Source organism: Artibeus jamaicensis, unplaced genomic scaffold, assembly GCF_021234435.1.
Source record: "Artibeus jamaicensis isolate MK-2021 breed Jamaican fruit bat unplaced genomic scaffold, CSHL_Jam_final contig_548, whole genome shotgun sequence".
Lineage (NCBI taxonomy): Eukaryota > Metazoa > Chordata > Mammalia > Chiroptera > Phyllostomidae > Artibeus > Artibeus jamaicensis.
Window position 1 is genome coordinate 20,794,656 of NW_026521883.1, and position 21,238 is coordinate 20,815,893.

The 21,238-nt window shown below is 36.7% G+C and overlaps 1 protein-coding gene across 3 annotated transcripts in view; it reads left to right on the forward strand.

Annotated features, from left to right (window-relative positions):
* The window catches only part of TRPM7 (transient receptor potential cation channel subfamily M member 7), a 131,408-nt gene that overhangs the window by 52,938 nt on the left and 57,232 nt on the right, over nt 1–21,238 (forward strand). For all 3 annotated transcript variants that reach the window (XM_053670115.1, XM_037156468.2, XM_037156469.2), the window contains exon 12: nt 14,004–14,138. In XM_053670115.1, the coding sequence (XP_053526090.1) occupies nt 14,004–14,138 (135 nt within the window). The remainder of the gene's footprint in view (nt 1–14,003; nt 14,139–21,238) is intronic.

The following is a 21,238-nucleotide window of genomic DNA, read 5'->3' on the forward strand; positions in this document are numbered from 1 at the left end:
TCTGATTTTTTTGTTTTCTCTTTGACCTATTGGTTGTTCAGTAGCATGTTGTTTAACCTCCACACACTTGTGAAGTTTCCATTTTTCTTTGTATAATTAATTTCCAGTTTTATATTACTGTGTTTGGAAAAGATGCTTGATATTTCAGTTCTCTTAAATTTATTAAGAGAACTTGTTTAGTGGCCTGGAAAATATTCCATGTTCATTGAGAAGAATGTCTATTCTGTTGCTTTTGGATGGGATGTTTTGTATGTATTTGTTAAGGCCTGGTAGTCTAAAGTGCCATTTAAAGCTGATATTTCCTTTCTGACTTTTTTTTGATCTGGATGATCTCTCTATTGATATAAGTGAGATATTAAAGTTCCCTGCCATTGCATTGCTATTTTTCTATTTGGGTCTATTAATATTTGCTTTATATATTTAGGTGCTCCCTGCATAGAGTACATAAATTTACAGGTTTTATATGCTGTTGTTGGATGAACCACTTTATCACTATGTAATGCCCATCTTTGTCTCTTTTTTAAAAATTATATTTCATTGGTTATGCTATTACAGTTGCTAATTTTTCCCTCTTTGCCCCCCCCCCCCCACCCAGCGGCCCCTATGCTGTCTCAGGCAATTCCCACACCATTGTTCATGTCCATGGGTCATGCATTTAAGTTCTTAGGCTACTCCATTTCCTATATAGTACATCCCATGGCTGTTCTGTACCACTTATGTGTACTTCTTAATCCCCTCACCTCTTTACCCATTCTCCACCTCCCTCCACCCATCTGGCAACCTTTTGGTAACTACCTTCTTTTCTCTTAATTTTAAGAGTCTCTCTTTAGCTTTAACCTTTGGTCTTTTACTAATGATGTGTCTTGGAGTGGGCCTTTTTGCATCCATCATAATTGGGACACTCTGTGCTTCGTAAACTTGCATGTCTATTTCCTTCTCCAAATTAGGGAAGTTTTCTTTCACTATTTTGTCAGAGAGATTTCCAGTTTCCACTTTTGCTTCTATGTTGATTTCATTCTTGGCTTCATCCACTCTACTTTTGTTTCCCAGTAAATTGTTCTTTATTTCAATTAGTGTACCCTTCATTTTTGACTGGCTCTTTTTTATGCTGCTGAGATCCTCATTAAGTTCCTTGATCATCCTTATAAACAGTGTTTTAAACTCTGCATCTGATAGATTTTTTTTATCTCCATTTCATTTTTCTGGAGTTTTTTTCCTATTTTTTCATTTGTGCCATGTTTTCTTGTCTCCTGATTTTGGCAGCTTTCCCGTGTTTGTTTCTATTTACTAGGTAGAGCTGCTCTGACTCCATGTCTTGGTAGTGTGGCCTAATGTAGTAAAGTATTCTGTAGGGTCCAGTGGCACGGGCTCCCGTCATTCATGCTTTGTACTCAAGATGTAGTCTTCGTGTGGGCTGAGTATACCCTCCTGTTGTAGTTGAGCCTTGATTGCTGTTAGCAGGTCAGTGGAAGGGATTTACCCAGGCCAGTCAGCTGCAAAAGACTGTCTATGACCAAAGACCAGCAACCTGTGACCTCCATGGAAGATCAGCTAAGCCCAGCTGTGCAGGGGCAGGGTGGTGGTGCTCTGATGTGGACTATAGTCGTCTGCTGGGTGTGCAGACTCTGGAGTTTCCTTTGTGGTGCAGGCCTAGGTCAGCCCCCATCTTTGTTTTGCCCAGGGCCACCCTGCCTGGGTTGTAAAGCAATGTGAGGTGGCTGTTATTTGTGCTGGGCTTGGCCATCTTTATCACTTATTACAGGTTTTTCTTTAAACGTCTGTTTTGTCCTCTACAAGTGTGCGTACTCCAGCTTTTTTTAATTCTCCATTTGCATGGAATATCTTTTTCCACCCCTTTTCTTTCGGTCTGTCTATGTATACATTTAAAATTACTCTCTTGTAGGCAGCAGGTAGGTGGGTTTTGTTTTTTTATCCATTCAGCCATTGTATGTCTTTTGATTAGAGCATTTATTCCATTTACATCTAAAGTAGTCATTGATAGGTGTGTACATATTGGCATTTTGCTAATTGTTTTCTAGCTGTTTTTGTAATTCCTCTCTGTTTCTTTCTTCTCTTGCTCTCTTCCTTTATGGTTTGATGACTTTCACTAATGATATATTCTTTTTATGTTTTGTCTATTAACTATGGGTTTTTTGCTTTGTGGTTACCATGAAGGTTACATATAATATAACTGTAATGGTCTATTTTAAGTTTATAACAACTTAGGTTTGATCTTATTCTAAATCTCAGCATTTTTACTCCTCCTATGATGTTTTATGTTCTTGACATTTTAGATCTTTTTATATTGTTATAATCATAGTTATTCTTACTACTTCGGTCTTTTAACCTTCATATTACCATTATAGGTGATTAATATACAATTTTTACTTTTACCTTTTAATCTACTATCTTTTCTTTTACCTTTCCTGTGAGATTTGTTCTTTCATGTATTAACATTTTCTTATTACTACTTAGAATCCTTTCTTTTCAGCTTAATTAAATCCCTTTAACATTTCTGGGAAGGTGGTTTAGTGGTACTAAACTCCTTTAGCTTTATTTTGTCTGGAAAACCCATGATCTCTTCTTCAATTCTGACTGATAACTTTTCCAAGTAGAGTAGAAGTTGGAAGATAGCTTCTTAGCACTTCGAATATATTGTGCACTCCTTTCTGGCCTGCAAAAGTTCTGCTTATGGGAGTTCCACGTATGTAGCAAGTTGTTTTCTTTGGCTGCTTTTAATGTTCTCTCCTTGTCGTTAACTTTGACACTTTATGTATCTTGGTATGATTTTATGGGGGTTTACCTTAATTTGGAACTTTCTGAGCTTCTTGGATTTAATGTGTTTCTTTTCTTCAGTTAGGGAAGTTTTCTGCTACTGTTTCCTCAAGTAAGATTTTTGTCCTTTTCTCTTCCTGTTCTCTTTCTGGAGGCCCTATAATAGGATGTTAATTCATTTGATGTTGTCACACAAGTTAATTAAGTTATCTTCACTGTTTTTCCTTCTTTTTTCCTTTTTGCGGCTCTAATTGGGTCAGCTCCACTACTCTGTCATTGAGTTCACTAATCCTTTGTTCTGATTTATCTAGTCTGCTATTGAAGCCTTCTGATGTCATTTTCTTTAGGCCTGTGACTTATATTGTGTACATGTTTATACTCCCCATTTCTTTTTTGAAGTTCTTGCTGTGTTCATTCATTCTTCTTTCCAGTTCAGTGAGCAACTTTATGATCACTACTTTGAACTTTTTTATCAACTGATTTATTTTTGTCCATGCCATAAAGATCTTTTCATGTACTTTTAGCTTGTTCTTTCATCAGTAATATATTTGTTTTTTCATTTTGCTCGACTCTCTTTATTGGTTTCTATATAGTACATGAAACAGCCACTTCTTTCAGTCTTGAAGTAATGGCTTTGTGTAGGAGATGAAACTTGTCATTTAACTCTGCCTTAGCTGTTTATTGTCACTGAAACCTTTGTGCTTGTCCAAGCAGACTATTATATTTTTAATAACTCCAAGTAGTCAAGGATGTGCTGAGACTTGTCAGTGCCCTTAAAGGGTGGAACTCAGCACCTTGATTGAGACTGATTGAATCAGGCTCTTAGGCAACAGCTTTAAAATATTCTCAACTGAATGTCAGGAAGCCAAATTCGACACTATATTGAAAGGATCCTTACCACAGTCAGGTAAGATTTATTTCAGAGATGCATGGATGGTTTAACATCCATAAATCAGTCAGTGTCATACACTGAATTAACAAAATAAAGGTTAAAAAATTATCATCTCAGTATATACAGGTAAAGCATTTGATAGACTTCAACAGCATTTATGAAAAAGCTCAACAAATTGGCTATAAAGGGAACATACTTCAACATAATAAAGGCCATATATGACAGGCCCACCGGTAATATCATACTCAATGGTGAAAAGCTGAAAGCTTTTTTCCTAATATCAGGAACAAGGATGTCCATTCTCACCACTTTTAGTTGACATATTATTGGAAGTCCTAGCCAGAACATTTAGGCAAGAAAAAGGAATAAACAGTATTCAAATTGCAAAAGAAGAAATTAAGTTGTCAAAATTGTCACTATTTGTACGTGACATTATATATGAATAGCCTTAAAGACAGATCCCATCAAAAAAATGTTAGAACTAATAAACAAATTAAGAATATTTGTAGGATATGAAATCAATACGCAAAAGTCCGTTTTTTTTTAATGGTAGGCCATCTACTTTTATTTATTTATTTTTAACTTTTTTTTTTATTGTTCAAGTACAGTTTTCTGCCTTTTCCCTCCACCCCTCCCCACCACTCCAGTCATCGCCACCTCCCTCCCCAATTTCTACCCTCCCTGTTATTGTCCATGTGTCGTTTATAATTGTTCCTGCAAACCCTTCACCCTTTTCCCTTATAATCCCCTCCCCTCACCCCTCTGGTCACTGTCAGCCTGTTGTCAATTAGTGTCTTTGGTTACATTTTGCTTGCTTGTTCCTTTTGTTGATTAGGTTCCTGTTAAAGGTGAGATCATATGGTATTTGTCTTTCAACACCTGGCCTATTTCACTTAGCATTATGCTTTCTAGTTCCATCCATGCTGTTGCAAAGGGTAAGAGCTCCTTCTTTCTTTCTGCTGCATAGAATTCCATTGTGTAAATGTACCATAGTGTTTTTGATCCATTCGTTTGCTGATGGGCACTTAGGTTGCTTCCAGCTGTTGGCTATTGTAATTTGTGCTGCTGGGAACATTGGGGTGCATAGGTTCTTTTTGAATTGGTGTTTCAGGGTTCTTAGAATATAATCCTAGCAGTAGAACTGCTGGGTCAAAAGATAGTTCCATTTTTCAGTTTTCTGAAGAAATTCCATACTGTTTTCCATAGTGGTTGTACCAGTCTGCAATCCCACCAACAGTGCACTAGGGTTCCCTTTTCTCCACAACCTCTCCAACACTTGTTTGTTGATTTGTTTATGATGGCCATTCTCAGCGGTATGAGGTGGTATCTCATTGTGGTTTTAATTTGCATATCTCTGATAGCTAGTGATACTGAGCATCTTTTCATATGTCTCTGGACCCTCTGTACGTCCTTCTTGGAGAAGTGTCTGTTCAAGTCCTCTGCCCATTTTTTAATTGCATTGCTTGTCTTCTTAGAGTCATATGAGTTCTTTGAGTTCTTTATATATTTTGGAGCTCAAACACTTGACTGAGGTATCATTGGCAAATATGTTTTCCCATACAGTTGGTTCTCTTTTCATTTTAATACTGTTTTCCTTTTTTTTAATTCTGAAAATACCAAAAGCATTTTTTTATTGATTATGCCATTACATTTGTTCTATTCCCCCCTCCGTTCCCCTCCACCCTGCACACCCCTCCCCCGCCATTCCCTCCCTTTAGTTCATGAACACGTACGTGTCTCAAGTTCTTTAGATTCTGTATTTCCCCTACTATTCTTACCCTCCCCCTACCTATTTTTCTGTCTACCGTCTATGCTACTTATTTTCTGTACCTTCTCCCCCCTTTTCCTCCTCCCACTCCCCTGTTGCTAGTCCTCCACGTGATCTTCATTTCTATGGTTCACTCCTGATCTAGCTGTCCTCTTAGTTTGCTTTTGTTTTAGGTGTGGTTGTTGATAACTGTGAGTTTGCTGTCCTTTCACTGTTCACATTTTTTATCTTCTTTTTCTTAGGTAAGTCCCTTTAACATTTCATATAATAAGGGCTTGGTGATGATGAACTCCTTGAACTTGGTCTTATCTGAGAAGCACTTTACCTGTCCTTCCATTCTAAATGAAAACTGCTGGATAGAGCAGTCTTGGTTGTAGGTCTTTGGTTTTCATGACTTGGAATACTTCTTTCCAGCCCCTTCTTGCCTGTAAGGTCTCTTTTGAGAAATCTGCTGACAGTCTGATGGGCACTCCTTTGTAGGTGACTGTCCCCTTATCTCTTGCTGCTTCTAGAATTCTCTTCTTTCATTTTAATCTTGGCTAATGTAATGATGATGTGTCTCTGATGATGTTGCCTTGGTGTGTTCCTTCTTGGATCCAACTTCTTTGGTACTCTCTGAGCTTCCTGGATTTCCCGGAAGTCTATTTCCTCTGCCTGAACGGGGAAGTTCTCTTTTATTATTTGTTCAAATAAGGTTTCCACTCGTGACTGTTCCTCTTCCCCTTCTGGTACCCCTATAATTCGGATGTTGGAATATTTAAAGATGTCCTGGAGGTTCCTAAGTCTCTCCTCATTTTTTTGAATTCTTGTTTCTTCATTCTTTTCTGGTTGGTCATTTTTTCCTTCCTTCTGGTCTACTCCCTTGATTTGAGTCCCAGTCTCCTTTCCATTACTGTTGGTTTCCTGTGCATTACCATTCATTTCATTTTTTCATCTAATCTGTGACTAAAACCAACCAGTTCTGTGAGCATCCTGATCACCAGTGTTTTGAACTGTGCATCTGAAAGTTTGGCTATTTCTTGGTTGCTTAGATTTATTGGCTCTGGGGCTCTGAGTTGTTCTTGAGCCATCTGTTTGTGCCTGTTACGTATGAGGAGCAGAGCCTTGTTTACCAGGGCGGGGCCACCCAGCTCGCTGGTTTGTGACACTGTATGTGGGGGCAGGGTCAGAGAGGGAGCAGTGGTGGTCCTCTTCGCTGGCCCAGTCTGTCCCACCGCTCATCCCCACCTGTTTATCTGAGCGGAAATGTGCGAGCCCGCCGGCCTGCACCAGGCGGTCCCAGTGCTCACCTCTTCACTGGTTTATCTGCACGCAAATGCTCAACCGATCGCAGACAGCCAGCCGCGCCTCTTCCCTGTGTACACCCGTAGCTAGCCTGCACCTGGGATCCGCACCTTCAGCTGCCTGTGCACCACCCTGGTCGGGGATCTTTTTGGCCAACCAGCTCCGCTGCTGGCTTCGCCCCTCTTACCGGTTTAGCTGAGCATGTCATTGTTTTTGGACTCCGTATTGTTGAACTTCTGTGATTGGGGTGCGTTTATTGTTGTGACCAGAGGGGAGAGGGAAGGGAATTTAAGGGGAAAAATGGGGAGGGATTTTGAGGAACAAGTATGAAAGACACAGGGATGAGGACGGGGTTGGGGCGGGGGGAATGGGAGGGAGGTGGGGAGACTGTACTTGAAAAATAACTAAATTAAAAAAATTAAAAAAAAACTTTATTGTTTTTAGATTTGGTTGTGCGCAAATGCAAGGTGTTTCCACCTACTCCTCCATCTTGGTGGAAGTCAATACTGTTTTCTTTGTGCAGAAGCTTTTTATTTTGATGAGGTCCCATTTGTTTATTCTTTCCTTTATGTCCCTTGCTCTAGGGGACATATCAGTGAAAATATTGCTGTGTGGAATATCTGAGATTTCCCTGCCTATGTTTTCCTCTAGGACTTTAATGGTGTCATGACTTTATATCTTTTACCAACCTTGAATTTATTTTTGTGTATGGTATAAGTTGGTGTTTGAGTTTCTTTGTTTTTTGCATGTCTCTGTCCAGATCTCCCAACACCATTTGTTGAAGAGGTTATTTTTACTCCATTTTATGCTTCTTCCTCTTTTGTTGAATTTTAATTGACTATAGAGTCTTGGGTTTATTTCTGGGCTCTCTGTTCTGTTCCTTTGGTCTATGTGTCTGTTCTTATGCCAGTACCAAGCTGTTTTGATTACAGTGGCCTTGTAAAACAATTTGATATCAGGTATTGTGATCCTTCCCACTTTGTTCTTTTTTCTCAAAATTTCTGCATTTATTCAGCATTATTTATGGTTCCATATAAAGTTTTGAAGTGTTTGTTCTAACTGTGAAATATACCATTGGTACTTTGTTGTATTTCTTTGCACTAATAATGAACTAACAAAAGGAGAACTTGAGAAAATCCCATTTACATCCTGACTGGTGTGACTTAATTGGTCAGGCATCTTCCCACAAAGGAATAGGTCACTGGTTCAGTTCCCAGTCGTGGCATGTGCTTGGGTTGTGGGTTCAGTGCCTGGTCAGTGTGTGTGCAAGAGGCAACCAATCAATGTTTCTATCCACAATGCTGTTTCTCTTTCTCTCTTCCCCTCTCTCTAAAAATAAATAAAATCTTTCAAAAGAAAAAAACCAAAAATCTTATTTACAATGACATCAAAAAGAATACAATACCTAGGGGTACATTTAAGCAAGGAGGTATAAGACCTGTGTATTGAAAACTAAAAAAAAAAAAAATTAATGAATGAAATTGAAGAAAACACAAAAGGAAAGATATTCTGTGCTCATGGATTGGAAGAATCAATATTATTAAAATGCCCATAGTGCCCAAAGCAGTCTAAAGATTCATCGCAATGCTTAACAAAATTCCAGTGGTATTTTTCACAGAAATATAAAAAATAATCCCAAAATTTGTCTGGAAACACAGAAAACCCTGAATAGCCGAAGCAGTGTTGAGTAAGAAGGACAAAGCTTGAGGTGTCGTGCTCCCTGGTTTCTAACTATGTTACATGTCTGTGGTAATTAAAACGTGGTGTTGACATAAAACAGGCTTACAGGTAAATTAAACAGAGAATCCAGAAATAAACCCATGCATACATGGTCAGTTAATTTATGACAATGAGCCAAGCATATACCGTGGAATAAGAACAATCTTGTCAATAAATGATTTTGGGAAGTTGACAGCAACTTGCAAACGAATGAAGCCTGACCACTGTCTTGTACCACAGACAAAAATTAGCTGAAAATGGATGAAAGACTTGAACCTAAGTTCTGATACTAAAGACTCCTATAAGAAAACATAGGGAGCCCTGGCTGATGTGGCTTAGTTGGTTGGAGAGACTGAAGGGTTATGGATTCAAACGCTGGTCAGGGCACATGCCTCAGTTGCAGGTTTGGTCCCCAGTCGGGGTGCGTACGGGAGAGAGCTGATAGATGTTTCTCTCTCACATTGATGTTTCTCTGCCTCTCTCTCCCTCCTTTTCCCTCTCTGAAATTGTGAGCATGTCCTTAGTTGAGGATAAAAAAATAAAACCGAGCATAAAATCTGATAGATATTTTTTCAAAGAAGACATACTGATGGCCAACAGGTGTATGAAAATGTGCTCAATATCATTAACCATTTAGGAAATGCAAATCAAAACCACAAATGAGATACTGTTTCACACCTGTTACAGTGACTTATATAAAGACATGAAATAAGTGTTGGTGAGGATATTGAGAAAAGGGGAACCCATGTGCACTGTTGGTGGGAATGTAATTTGGTGTAGCTACTATGGAAAGCAGTATAGAGGTTCCTCAAAAAGTTAAAAGTAGAACTACCATTTGATCCAGCAGTTCCCATCTTGGGTGTTTATCTGAAGAAACTGAAAATAGTAACTTGAAAAGGTATAGTACCTCTGTGTTTATTGCAGCATTATTTACAGTAGTCAAGATACAGAGATAATCTAAGTGTCATTGATGAATGAATGGGTAAAGCAGTGGTAACACACACACCGTGACGGTGTTAAGTTAAATAAGTCAGACTGAAAGACAAATACCAGATGATCTCTTATATATGAAATTTAAAAAAACATATCAAGCTCATAAATAGAATAGATTGGTAGTTGCCAGAGGCAGGATTCAGGGTAGAAGAAATGGGTGAGGGTGGTTAGGTTAGGGAAAAAAAGTAGTGTGCTATGTAGAACCGATGTTCTCTTGGGTGTTTAGATCTGTTTCTTCTGCAGTCTTCCCCCAATCTTACTGAATTGCACCAACTTCTTCCCAGTCTTAGACAAAGAAAACTTAAGGTGATTTTTTTTCTCTTTTTTATATATTACAATGAAATGTCATATATAAATCTTTTCAGATTTACTTTCAAAATACCCAGTTTTATTCTGGTCCAGTGTACTTTTCCAATCCATCTTTTGTATTGTTTTAGTAGCATTCTGTGTGGTTTCCTTACTCCCATTCTTCCTCCCCTTTTACAGACAGAAGGTGGATAATAGGACATTTACACAGCACAATCCAGAGCCCTTATTATGGCTTACAAGGCTTTACATTTGTCCCTTTACTACTCCTCTTACCTTACATGTTATCACTTATTCCCTTGTTCTCTTTTATGTAACCATGTTGGCCTTCTTGTTGTTCTTAGAACATATTAAGAATGCTCCTATTTCTAGCCTTTGTACTTGCTGGTTTCTCTGTCTAGGACATTATTCCCGTTGATAAATTGTTGGACTTCCTGTTCTCTTTCTGACTTCTAACCAAATGAATATTTAGAATATTTACTCCATACTTTGGCTTTATTGTTCACCCTATCTTAATAGCAGTCCTCTGTGACAGCATTTCCAGTGTTCTTCTCTTCCATTTTTTTCTCTTTAGTATTTATCACCCTGTGATAAGCCATATATTTTAGGTATTTATTTAGGTCTCTACTCCTAGAAAGTAAATTTTATGAAGCAAGAATATTTTTCAGTTTTGTTCATTGCTTTATTCACAGCTTAGCACATGGTGAGTGCTTGCCAAATTTTTGTTACATATCTGAATCAGTAGTAGGGTGGATAGCTTAGATGTTTATCCATACTTTGGAATATTATCCTGCCTTTAAAGAGGCTAGCCCTGGCTGGTTTGGCTCAGTGGACTGAGTGCTGGCTTGTGAACCAAAGGATTGCCGATTAGATTCCCAGTCAGGGCACATGCTTGCATTGTGGGCTGGGTCCTCAGTGTGAGGGCGTGTGTGAGGCAGCCACACATTGATATTTCTCTCCCTCCCTCCTCCTCTCTTTAAAAATAAATAAATAAAATATTTTTAAAAGGATTAAAAAGAGGATGAGGTAGGCCTTTTCTGTTGACATATTGTAAACTGCAAATTATAGAAAAGTATATTTAGCATGATCTTAATTGTGGCAAATTTGGTTTATGAATGCATATCTACGTATACTGTGTAGTCATACAGCCTTCCTGTAAACTGTGGGTATGGGATATGTTTGCAGAGATAAGGGCGGGGGGAAAGAAAGATTTTTTAAATACCATTTTGTTATGTTTTTTTTTTTAAGTCATGGGAGTGCATTTCCCATATAATAATAATAACTATTTGGTAACTTCTCCTCTTAATAATATTATAGAGGAAAAAATTGATGTTCATCAGCTGTGGTGAAATTTCTACAATAAGTCAACCCTTTTTCCATTGAATAAGTTCATTGTAATTTTGGTCTCCTCAGAGGTAATAGCTTTGACAGACTCTATCTTCTATGTATATGTGGTTTATCTCATGAATTTGTTCTACACACTATTGTCTATTTGATTTTGTGCTTCTTTTATTCTTAATGTAGACTTCATAGGACAATTGTTTTACCTTTTTCCCCCCTCTGTTTTTTAATCCCCATCTCAGGATATGTTTATTGATTTGAGAGAGAGAGAGACATTGATGTGAGAGAGAAACAGCAATCAATTGTCTTCCATATGTGCCCTGACTGGGAATCGAACCTATATCTTTTTGGTATATGGATGATACTCTGACCAACTGAGCCAACCAACCAGGGCCCTTTATTCCTTCTTGATAGTTTTGTGTGCATTGAGTATATCAAGAAATGTTGCTTACAAAGCAGATATTTTTTAATTTTTTAATTTTTATGTATTGATTTTAGAGAGCGAGGGAGACAGAGAAACATTGATATGTTGTTCCACTTATTTATGCATTCATTTGTTATTTCTTGTACGTCCCCTGACCCAGGATTGAACCTGCAACCTTGGCATATTAGGATGATGCTCTAACCAACTGAGCTATCCCGACCAGAAGCAGATACTTTATTTTTTAACTGCATCGTTGTTTTTTCAGATATGAAAATTTTGTTAGGCTTTGTTGTTCTGGGGCAGTGGTTTTAAACCCAATTCAATGAAACACTGCTTTTTTAAAACAAAAAAATTGTAGTGCCCTTTTTTATTTTGTAAATACTACATGAGTTTTTAAAAGAATATAATGCCCTAATTATTTATTCTAATTTAATTTTAATTGTATTTTTTATTACCATTTAGCCCCCTTACACACCCCTCCCTCAGAAATCACCACAGTGTTGTCTACATCCATGAGTCCTTTTTCCTCTTTGCTCAATCCCTCCACCCCGATCAACTCTCCCCCCACAGACATCCATATAATGCCTTAATTGTAATAAAAAGAGAGAAACAAGTGATTTATAATAAAAATAAATTTTTTCAATATGCAGATACTTGCACCTGTTGATAGAATCAGTGTAAATGCTGTAATTGTGCGTGCAGACTAATACAGGAACGTTATCGGTCACTTAAATTCCATGGGAGCAGGAAACTACTCTTTACAAGGGCAGAACAAGGAAAAAGCAGGGAGAGGACCAAGTAGCCAATCGAGTAAAAGTTTTTAATGTCAGAATAAATAATAAGAAATAGAATTTGTATGTGATAAGAGAAATAAGGAAATAATATTTTTAAAAAGGAATAACATGCCATAATAAATTACAGGCTGTTAATATGAGAAAATGAATAAGTATATGTTCTTATAAAGTAGTTGGATTTTATATTTAAATGCAATGTTAAAATATTTTCCCTGTTATGACAGAACTGAGTGATGAAAAATAACAAAAAATCTTTCATCTTAAAATATTGTCATATATAAGGCATGCATTTAGTCTATATTAGAAAGACCTTTTTAAATTTTTATTTATGTATTTATTTTTAGAGAGAAGGGAAGGGAGGGAGAAAGAGAGGGAGAAACATCACTGTGTGGTTGCCTCTCAGGCGCCCTCCACAAAGTACCTGTCCCGCAACCCAGGCATGTGTCCCACATGGGAATTGAACTGGCAACCCCTCGGTTCACAGGGCGGCACTCAAAATACTGAGCCACACCAGCCAAGTCTATATATTAAAAAGATCCCGGAGGCCATATCCTTTACTAAGTGATGTAAATAGAGGATAGATTGGAAAAAGAAATAGTAATAGAGGTTGCTGCGTAGAAGTCATATGGTATGCTTCTGAAGACAGAATCAGAATAAGATGAAAAGCAGCAGGTCAAAAAAACCTAATGATGTGGTATTGATTTTTACAACAGAGTTTTAAAATCATTTGTAGTACCAAAAAATGAAAATATACAGAAGCAGTGATATGAGATATTAAAGTAACATATTGTTAATATGTTTAGCATTATCAATATATCATTGATACCTCATTATTAATAGAACATCAGTATACTTAATATCATTAATATTTTTATGATGTTCTGTTAATAACAGACTTTTATTAGTGATAGTGAAATCCCTGTGTATGTGTCTTCACTAATTTAATAGTATTTGATTCAAAGTCTGTTGAAATCTATAAAAGAGTCTCTAAAAACTAATAAGAGACAGCTACAAATGCTGACTGATAAACATGTGTTATTAAACTCAAATGGCACAGGCTAAGAGATTTTTCTCTAATGGTGAATAATTTCTGTTAAAGTTCTAAAGAAAACTAAGTACAATCTTGTGTAACTTTTATGGTAGTTGTATTTTTGGAAAGTTCATTGTGGAACAAACCTCGATGGAGTACTTTTTGCTTATATGTAAAGCAGCATCACTGGATTTCCATTCATGAGCATCTAACTGGATAACAGAAAGTTGTGCAAGATGTGCAACAGTTCTTTTGTGAGATTGGCTGGCATATTGCATTGGTTTCTGGTATTCTTTGACCGTTATCCATTAAATGTTAGTAATGGTCCTCAGTTACTGAAATGACCTCTCCAAAAAACCTTTTCTAAATGTTGAGAATCATTACTCTAAGGTATTTTCCCCCCCAATTTTAGTTGATGATGTATATTCTCCCCTCACCCCATGTCACACTTGCTGTCCTTCAAAGTAGTTTTATGGAATATTCTTTGGGGAATGCTACTCTAAAGATGTCTTTTCATCTGTTCTATTTATAACTTAACTCCTAGCTTTTTTACTATTTTACATCTCTTAAATTTTGTTCTAAAACTGCCTAGAGTCAAACCAATCCTAAGAGCTTGCATTTAGAACTGTATAATTAGAATGTGTGAAACATAGTTATTAATTAGGATACTCTTTTAGGTTGGATCCTTGGAGCAAGCTATGCTTGATGCTCTTGTAATGGACAGAGTTGCATTTGTAAAACTTCTTATTGAAAATGGAGTAAGCATGCATAAATTCCTTACCATTCCTAGACTAGAAGAACTTTACAACACTGTAAGTATATGTTAAAATTCTTTGTTAATTAAGTTTTATCATCTTTGAAAAATGTTGTTTTACCTGAACATATTCAGTCCTTTTCACTAAAACTTTTAATTAATGTCTTGCTAGATTACATGGAAAAAAACAACTACTCATAGTATGGAGTGGTTATATGATAGGTGGAAGCCCCTTCCCTGTTTCTGGGGATCTTTTTTTTTTTTTTTTTTTGGTGATCATTTGTTGCACCAAATTTCTTTTGACTTCTTTGCCCAATAGAGAAATTACACACTACTATTTTTTTCTCCTTTTTGTTTTATATGTTTGTGATTTGACCTTGTGATATCCCCCTTTTAGTTTACCTACTGTTATTCTAAAGAGCTCCTGAAAAGTAATTATTCCCTTCACAAACCCTCTCATTTCCTTTCAGATTTCATATTACTAGCATTGGAGAGAGGGTGCATTCTTACTGGTTTCTGTGCTACCAATATGAATTTAATTGAACTATACTTTGAGGAGCACTGTGACTAAATCTTAATTTATTTGACTTCTCTGAAAAGTTGTTTATTTATCAGTTTCAAGCTATTTATCACCTCCTTTTCATTCTTAATGTCTTTGTACTACTCAGTCATTTATCGTCTATACCACTAGTGTATTTGATCTCCTTTTCTAGTCTTTATTCACATCAGTTCTTTAATTATTCTTATAATCACATATTTTTACCATATCTTTTCCCAGTTTAAAAACCTTTGGTGGCTCCTCAACATGTATGGAATAATACCCAAACTATTAGCTTGATTTGCAAAGTTCTCTAGCTTCATAGAGATTGAAAATTTGCCCCAGCTATCTGTCTCATCTGGCCTTTATATTCCAACCTCACTCTTATACTAGGTATTTCAACTACATTGTCCACCTCCCATTTCCTCCAAATAAATTTTTTTTACAAAAGCCATTTGATGTTTATACAGTGCTGGTCGTGTTTTTCTTTCAACTACTCCCCACTTGCTAGAATTTATTCATTATTTAGAACTTGATTTAAATGCCATGCCATTGCCTTCATGAAGCCAAGTAACATAGTCAGGTACAGTCAGATCTTCCCCTGTGGATTGTAAATTACTTCTGAGTGGGGATTATATCTTTACTTTCCCTCATTTTTTCCTTTAATAGTGTCTACCACATTTACATTGAACTTTCTTGGTGTTTTACTGTTTCTAGTGAACAGACATAAAATTTAAAAGGGTTAGTCATTGTGCTGAAGTTTATCCCTGAATATAAAGCAAATATAAAACAATAAAAATAGCCCTGGCTGGTATGGCTCAGTGGATTGAGTGGCAGTCTGTGAACCAAAGGGCCACAGTTCAATTCCCAGTCAGGGCACATGCCTGGGTTGTGGGTCAGTTCCCCAGTTGGGAGCATGCGAGAGGCAACCAGTTGATGTGTCTCTCCCACATTGTTCTGTCTCTCCCTCTGTTTCTCTTTCCCTTGACCTCTAAGAAGTAAATAAATAAAATCTTAAAAAAAAAACAACAATAAAAATATTTGGAGAACCAAGAGTCAGAGTAGTAAGTGGAAGATACACTGACCTCTCCCCATAACCAATCTGGAATTATAATAAAATTGCAGAGAAATCATCCTGAATAATCAGCTGAACATTAGCTGGAGAGAAAATTTATCACCAAGGACAGATGGAAGAAACCACTTTACCACAGTGAGATTGGTAGGGAGTAGGAAGGAGGCTTGAGATGGCTGGCTTATTCAAACAGGTGGTAGCTGAAGTTCCAAAGGGATATTTCAGTAACCAGGGGATTCCCCCTGAGAAGTCTAAACCCTGAGCTGGGCTCCCCAGCTTATAGCACCAAAGCCAGAATGGAACCCAGATGACACACAGCTGTGAAAAGTAGCAGAGAGTTTCTGTCTACCAGGGAGAGATGGCTGGAGAAGCAGAGAACTTCTTAAAGGGCCAATACACAAAATTTTGTTTGTAGCCACTTACCCTGGGCTTCAGCAGAGGAAGCAAAGAGTGGGGTACAGGCACTGGAGGAGAGCCTGGGGTTGGTGGCTCTAGGGAGAGAACTGAAGGACTAACTGACGGAATCCCTGTGCTGAGTCATTCCCCATACTGCAGAAGCTATCATTCTCAGGCAGAGCTCTCCCCTCTGGGTAGCATCAGCCTTAGGGGAAGCATTAGCCCTGCCTGCAGGAATTACTCTGACCCACCCTGTGGTGCTTAAACCAGGCTGCTGATTACAGCTTAAGGACCAAATCACTGATTAGTTTAACAACTAAGGCAGAGAATTCAAAGACGCATTCTAAATGACAAGACAAAGACACAGATCCCAAATCAAAGAACAAGAGAATTCTTCAGAAGAAGAACTAGATGAAAATGGAGGCAAGCAGTTTATCAGATAGAGATTTTAGAGTAATGATTATAAGGATACCCAACAGCAAGAAAGAAAGTGTAAAAATAGGACCAGTCAGAAATAGAGAATGCAATATCTGAAATAAATAATGCACTGGAAGGAACAAACAGGAGGTTAGATGAAGCAGAGGATTGAATCAGTGATTTGGAAGACAAGGTTTAAAAAAAACAGAGAAGCAAAAAGGAAAATTAATTTTTAAAAAAGAGAATGTGAGAAACCTTTTGGACAGCATAAAACACCATGTGCATCATGAGAATACCAGAAGGGGAAGAAAGTGAGCGAGGGATAAGACCCTGTTTGCAGAAATAATGACTGAAAACTTCCCTAATCTGGTGAAGGAAAAATACACAAATCCAGGAATTTCAGAGTTGCAAACAAGCTGGACCCAAAGAGGCCTACACCAAGACACATCATAAAGAGGAGAGGATCCTAAAGGCCACAAGAGGAAAGCAGGTAGTTACCTACAAGGGAGGACCAATTAGACCGTCATCTGCTTTCTCAACAGAAACATATCAGACCAGAAGGGAGTAGCATGAAATATTCAAGGTGATGAAAACCTACAACCAAGGCTACTTTACTCAGCAAGGTTATCATTTAAAATTGAGGGAGAAATAAGGAGCTTACCAGAGAAGAAGCAGCTAAAGGATTTTGTTAACACAAAACCAATACTCCAACAAATTTTAAAGGGCTTGCTTCAAGAAGAAGAAGGAAAAGGAAAGGAAGAAACAGAGGAAAATAGTTAAAACATAAAATGGCACTAAATATGTGTCTATCAATAATTACATTAAATGTAAATGGCTAAGGTCCTCTAAAAGCCATGCAAAAGAAACAGGGTAGCTGAATGGATAAGAAAACAAGACCTGTATGTATGCTGTCTCCAAAAGATTCACCTCAGATCAAAAGGCACACAGAGGCTAAAAGTAAAGGGAAGGAAATTTGCATTTCCATTTTATGCAAATGAAAGGAAAATATAGCTGGGGTAGCTATACTCTTATTACACAAAATAGACTTTTAAACCAAGGTTATAGTAAAAGATGAAGAAGGACACTACAAAATGATAAAGGGAACAATCCAAAAATCCATTGATCTTGATAAACAAGAATGAGAAACCTTTAACCAGATTCGTCAAGAAAAAAGAAGAAAGGACCTAAATGTATAAAATCAGAAGTGAAAGAGGAGAAATAACGACACCAAAGGAATACAAAGGATTGTAAGAAGATACTCTGAGCAACTATATGCCAACAAACTGGACAACTTGGACAAAATAGATAAATTCCTAGAAACAGAATTGTCCAAAACTAAAGCAGGAGAAATCAAAGAATCTGAATAGACAGATTATACCTAGTGAAATAACTCCCAACAAGCAAAAACCCTGGGCTGGATGGCTTTACAGGTACATTTTACCAAACATTCCAAGAACTAACTAACACCTCTTCTACTGAAACTGTTTCATAAAAGTCAAGTGGAGGAAGGATTCCAAAATGATTTTACAAGGCCAGCATTATCCTAATTCTAAAACCAGATAAAGATATTACAAAGAAAGAAAAGTATCAGTCAATATCCCTGATGAGCATAAATGCTAAAATCCTCAACAAAATACTAGCAAATAGAGTAATATAGGAATGCATCAAAAAGATCATACACCATGATGAAGTGGGATTTACTCCAGAGATGCAGAATTGGTACAACATTTGCAAGTCAATGTGATACACCACATAAACAAAAACGTAGGATAATAACCACATGATGATATCAATAGATGTAGAAAAAGCATTTGATAAAATCCAGCACCTATGTGTGATAAAGACTGTTGACAAAGTGGGAATAGAAGAAACATACCTAAAAATAATAAAGGCTGTATGTGACAAGCCCATTGCCAGCATCATACTCAGAAAGCAAAAACTACGAGTGTTCCCCTTAAGATTGGCTGCAAGACAAGGATGTCCACTTCCACATCTCTTATTCAACATAGTATTGGAAGTTCTAGCCACAGGACTCAGACAAGAACAAATAAAAGGCATCCAACTTGGAAAGGAAGAACTAAAGCTCATTATTTGCAGATGACATGATACCGTACATAGTAAACCCCATAGATTCCATCAAGAAGCTGTTAGAACTGAAAAATGAATTCAGCAAAGTAGCAGGATATAAAGTTAATATCCAGAAATCAGTTGCATTTTTATATACCAATAATGAACTAACAATGGGAAATTAAGAAAATGATCAATTCACAATTGCTACAAAAATAATAAAATACCTAGGAATAAACGTAACCAAGGATGTAAAAGACCTGTATTGGGAAAATTATAAGACACTGAAGAGAGATATAGAAGAAGATACAAATAAATGGAGAAACATACCATTTTTATTTTTAAAATGTCCATACTATGCAAAACAATCTACAGATATTGCACAATTCCTATCAAGATACCAATGACATATTTCACAGAACCAGAACAAATATTTCAAAACTTTGTATGGAACCACAAAAGGACCACATAGCAACAATAGTCCTGAGAAGAACAAAGTTGGAGGAGTCACACTACCCAATAATGGAAAAATACTTTAAGGTTGTAGTAATCAAAACAGCATGGTACTGGCATAAAAACAGGCACATCAATCTATGGAATAGAATAGAGAGCCCAGAAATAAGCCCACGAGTCTATAGTTAGTTAATATTTGACAGAGGGATCAAGCACATACAATAAGGTTAAGATAGTCTATTCAATAAATGGTGGTGGGAAAATTGGACAACTATTGTAAAAAAAATGAAACTAGACCTCCTTCTTACACCACACAAAAGAATAAATTCAAAATGGATCAAAGACTTAAATGTTAGACCTGAATCCATAAAAATCCAAGAAGGAAATATAGGCAGCAAAATTTTGGACATTGCTTGTAGCAATATTTTATCATATATCTCCCCCAGGCAAGGGAAACAAAGAAAAAATAAGCAACTGGGACTACATCAAACTAAAATATTCTTGTACAGCAAAGGAAATCATCAACAAAATAAGTAAACCCACAGAATGGGAGAACATATTTGCCAATATATCTGATAATGGGTCAATATACAAAATTAATCAAGAACTTAACAAAACTCAATGCCAAAACAAACCCAATTAAAAAATGGGCAAAGGCCCTAAATACATACTTCTCTAAAGTAGACATACAGAGGGCAAATAGCAAAGTTAGTGATCAAAGAAATGCAAATTAAAACCACAGTGAGATATCATCTCATACCTATCAAAATGGCTATCACCAATAAATCAACAAACAATAAATGCTGGTGAGGCTGTGGAGAAAGGGAAACCCTTTTGCACTGTTAGTGGGAATGCAGACTGGTGCAGCCACTATAAAAAGCAGTATGGAGATACCTCAAAAAATTAAAAATAGATTTGCCTTTTGACCCATTCATTCCAATTCTGGGAATATATCTGAAGGAACCCAAAACACTTACTTTGAACAATCATAAGCACCCATATGTTCAGTATAGCGTTATTTACATTCACCCAGATAAGGAAGCAACCCAGGTGTCCATCATTAGCTAAGTGTATAAAACAACTCTGGAACATTACACAATGGAATACTACTCAGCTGTAGAAAAGAAAATTTTACCCTATGTGACAGTATTGACAGACCTGGAGAAAATTACACTTAAGTAAAATAAGTCAGTTGGGGAAAGACAAATACCATATGATTTCACTCATATGTGGAATCTAATGGACAAACTGAACTAACAATGAAAAGAGAGATAGTCTCATAGATGGACAGCAGATGATAGCTAGTGTGGGGGAGGTGAGAGGGTAGAGGGATTGAGCAAAAAAAAAGGACTCATAGACATGGACAACAGTGTGGTGATTGCTGGAGTAGAAGGGGAGTAAATGGTAATGGAAAAAAATAAAGATTTAAAAATTAACAGAAATTTTTAAAAATTTTCTTGGGAATATAAGAACTCTCTTCTAAAAGTAAAAACTCTTGATAATAATGATATCCAACTGGCCACTAATTATTTTGAAATGGTCTACTTTCTGTGGAATTCGTGCCTTTGTACCTACTCTTTTGTCTAAAATACTTTTTTCCCATAACCCCTCTGTTGCCCAGTTTTGATATGACCAAATCCTACCTGCTTTCTCCAGGCATCAGCTTGGAACTGACTTGAGCTAGTCTTTCTTGACCCTTACATTTTAACTACCCTTCTCATATGTTCATTGTATCATGTTTCTTTGTTATTCTTATTTAAATACTTTAAATATTCTTTTCTGTTTTTCTGACTAGACTGTTAAAGTATATAACAATACCTTGTTTATTGTTACAGCCATGATGCTTGCTACAGCAGCTAAGAAAGGCTAAGTGTTCAATATATAGTTGAATAAATAAATAAATAAATGTATGAAAACCATTACAGGAGTCCTTGTAGTATATTGGAATACTCAATATACTATATTGTATTGATTCTTAAAGTGGCATTGGTGTTAAATTCATAATTACTTTATCTTTATGTACCACCAAGAAAAAACTATCAGTTATCCTACAACTGAATTCTAAGGAACTATCAATTATATAATACTTTCCTATTTCAGAGTTGTTAAAATATGTCAAAAATATTGTATCAGAGTCTATGAAAATTTAAAATTCATGGGATGTCATGGAGCTTTTTTAAAGACAGTTTCTTTTTATCACCAGCAGTTTACAATC